Source organism: Aegilops tauschii, chromosome 1 (genome assembly GCF_002575655.3).
Source record: "Aegilops tauschii subsp. strangulata cultivar AL8/78 chromosome 1, Aet v6.0, whole genome shotgun sequence".
NCBI classification, from domain to species: domain Eukaryota; kingdom Viridiplantae; phylum Streptophyta; class Magnoliopsida; order Poales; family Poaceae; genus Aegilops; species Aegilops tauschii.
Genome location: NC_053035.3, coordinates 190,125,759 through 190,129,108, shown reverse-complemented (window position 1 = coordinate 190,129,108; position 3,350 = coordinate 190,125,759). Strand labels below are relative to the sequence as shown.

At 43.9% G+C, this 3,350-nt stretch overlaps 1 protein-coding gene across 1 annotated transcript; it reads left to right on the top strand.

Annotated features, from left to right (window-relative positions):
* Window positions 1-426: 426 nt before the first annotated feature.
* LOC141027962 (uncharacterized) lies at window positions 427-942 on the top strand. Its single transcript, XM_073505660.1, has one exon. It carries the CDS (start codon window positions 427-429, stop codon window positions 940-942), a length of 516 nt encoding a protein of 171 aa, XP_073361761.1.
* The last annotated feature ends 2,408 nt before the right edge of the window (window positions 943-3,350 follow it).

Sequence of the window (3,350 nt, the reverse complement as noted above, 5' to 3'; positions counted from 1 at the left end):
CTATACTCTTCTCTATTTGTTTCTATCTCTTCTCTAATTCACTAAAATAGTTGTTGATCCCATCACCGAGTCTGCTCAATCCGACAAGACCTTGCCCTACAAAGACGATGATGATGAAGAAGCCGGAGCCGACGTTGATCTGATGAAGTCTTCCACCGATGAGAACTAGATTTAGACCACCATGTAAACATTAGAAATTCGTTAGACGGTAGGATTCTCGATTAGTTCGTTACGATCGATGTGTGAAACTTCATTGAAGTGATTGGTGTGTTATTGATTTTTGCATACATGTGGGTAGTGTTATTTCTCTTTAGACCCTTGTTCTATTCTAATTTCTCATCCACTCAAAAACATCAGATGCCTCCGAGACGTGACCCCGCCTTCCCGCCGGAGCTCACCCAGCTGATCCAGTAGCAGAATGCCATGATGCAGATGCTCGTCCAGAACCAAGGCAACAACAACAACAATCCACCGCCACGACCCCCTGTCAACAACCTGACCCTTTTCCTAAGGTTGAATCCGCCAGTGTTCTCTAGCAGCACCGAGCCGATTGTAGCTGATGATTGGCTCCGCAAGATCGGAAGGGAGCTAGGAACTGCTGGATGCACAGATGCTGAGATGGTGCGTTTTGCCGCACATCAACTGGATGGACCTGCAGCATCTTGGTGGGAGAACTACACCACCACCTATCCCATAGCCACCATCACATGGGATCAGTTCCAGCATGCCTTCCGCACCACTCATGTCTCAGCTGGAGCCATGAGTCTAAAGAAGCATGAGTTCCGCAACTTATTCCAGGGGAATTGTACTGTGGGGCAGTACGTGGATGAGTTCAGCCAGTTAGCTTGCTATGCCCCGGGTGATGTGGCCACAGATGCCACAAAGCAGGAGAAGTTCCTCGAAGGACTCAATAATGAGCTGGGAATGCTGAAAGTGCGTTAAGTCGACTAGAGGGGGAGGTGAATAGGCGATTTTTACAAATTCGTCACTGAGGAATTTCACAGTGAGGAAATTCCTAAGTCACGAACAACTTAGCAACGGAATAAGTACTCAGATGCAAGCATAATAGAACAATAGCACATACATCATGATGAAATGAAAACAAGCACAGAGTACAAGTAGCGTAAACACAGGATAAGCAGGTTGAAGACAAACTAACTGAAGAAATTGAACTGAGGAAATTGAGAAATCTTCAGTCAAAGTCTTCAAACAGTAATGATCAGGTACAACAACACAGTAATGATGAAATGGAAGGGTTGAGGAAATAGAACCAGTTAGCTCGGTGAAGACAGTGATTTGGTAGACCAGTTCCAACTGCTGTGATAGTTGTACGTCTGGTTGCAGCGGCTAGGTATTTAAACCTGAGGACACACAGCCCCGGACACACAGTCTTCACCGTATTCTTGTTGAGCTAAGGTCACACAGACCTCGCCCAATCACTCGTGGTAAGTCTTCAGGTGACTTCCAAACCTTCATAAACTCGGTCACTCGGCGATCCACAATTTCCTCTTGGATGCTCTAGACCATGACGCCTAACCGTCTGGAAGATGCACAGTCTTCAAAGGTAACAAGCATCAGTTCCACACAGGAACAATCTCTTTAGTGATGCTCAATCACTTTGGGTTTGTACGTGTTTGGGTTTGGGTCCTCACTTGATGATTTTCGCTCAAAGTCCTCGGAGGTTGGGATGCTCTCAATGACAAGTGTCAGTTTCTCTCGGAGCAGCCAACCAGCTAGTGGTTGTAGGGGGCGGCTATTTATAGCCTAGGGAGCAGCCCGCCAGGATAAGACATAAATGCCCTTCAATGATATGACCGTTAGGTGGATAAGATATTTTGGGAGAGCTGGCACATAGCACAACAACGGTCGGATATTTGAGTATGAAATTCCTCAGGGCTATCATGTTCCTCACTGGTAGGCAATCCACATTGGCGAATTCCTAACTCATCAGTCACAACAAATTCCTCAGGGACCAGAAGATCTTCTTCTCTGTCACTGAAGAAATTGACTGAACTGTATGAGATTTCCAATGGCTTCACTCGAAGGGATTGGTAGGTGTAGGATTTTGAGATGAGCATCACTTGGAAACTTTTCCTTAGTTTTACCTCGACCCCCTTTAACAGTACGGTGTTTCCTATGACTAAATACAGAGAAAATGAAACTACGAAAACAGAAGTCTTCACGCTCCATGTTCCTCGCACGAATATCAAGTCTTCAAGGTTACGCCAATTTCTTCACTTTCAAAGTCTTCAGAAAGCCAAAGTCTTCAGTTGAAGACATTCATTTTTAGGGGTCGACTTTCACTATAAATATCAAACTCCTCATAGACTTATAGACCCGTGTACACTCACAAACACATTAGTCCCTTAACCTATAAGTCTTCAATACACCAAAATCACTAAGGGGCACTAGATGCACTTACAATCTCCCCCTTTTTGGTGATTGATGACAATATAGCTTAAGTTTTCAACGGGGATAAACATATGAAGTGTAAATACTGATATTGACGAATTTGATTGCAAGATATAGAAGAACTCCCCCTGAAGATGTGCATGAGTGAGGAATTTGCTTTTGAGGAGCAATGCACATTGAAGAGTAGAATCATGGAGATCTCCCCCTATATCTTGTAATTCATACACGCATTTAACATATGATATGAAGAATTTGAAATGCATGATGAAATATGGTGACTGATGTAATTCAGCATGTGTGCATTAACATATCTGAGGAAATAGCATGCAGAAGAACATAGCAAAAGTATCAGACCACCATCGGACTTAAGTTTACAACTCAATCCAACAAAAACTTCAGAAGAACGAGAGTTGCAACTTAAAAAATGCCCATATATAGAACCGCTTGAAGACTAACTCAAATTTCTCCCCCTTTGTCATCGAATGACCAAAAGGGACGAAAAATGAGGACTAACACCCCTGAAGAACATCATCACGAAGTCGATGGAGAAGCGCCAGCGTTGTTGGGGTTGTTTGTTGAAGTAGGGTCTGTCGCAGTGTCGTCCAAGTCTTCATTTTCATCACTCTCGCGCGATGAAGAATAAGAGCTGGCCACCAAGTGAGGAACTTTGACCTTCTTGAATTTCTTCGAAGGTGGCTGAGACCAGTCAAAGTCCTGCTTGAAGCACATCTGCTTAAGATCTTCTTCACCTAGAGATGAGACAGAACAGCCCAGGTGCGATCAAGTACTTCATGCAGATAGTAATGGTTCTTCTTCAGTGAATTCTGAGTTATTGTCATGTTCTGAAGAATTGAACCAAACTGTCTCTTGACCCATTTGTGATTGCGATCGACCTTTTGGTGAAGACTAAGGAGAAGCTCATGATCAGTCAGCACCCT

Excerpts from the sequence above, each read along its gene's own strand:
- LOC141027962 (XM_073505660.1), top strand. The coding sequence starts at position 427 with ATGCAGATGCTCGTCCAGAACCAAGGCAACAACAACAACAATCCACCG.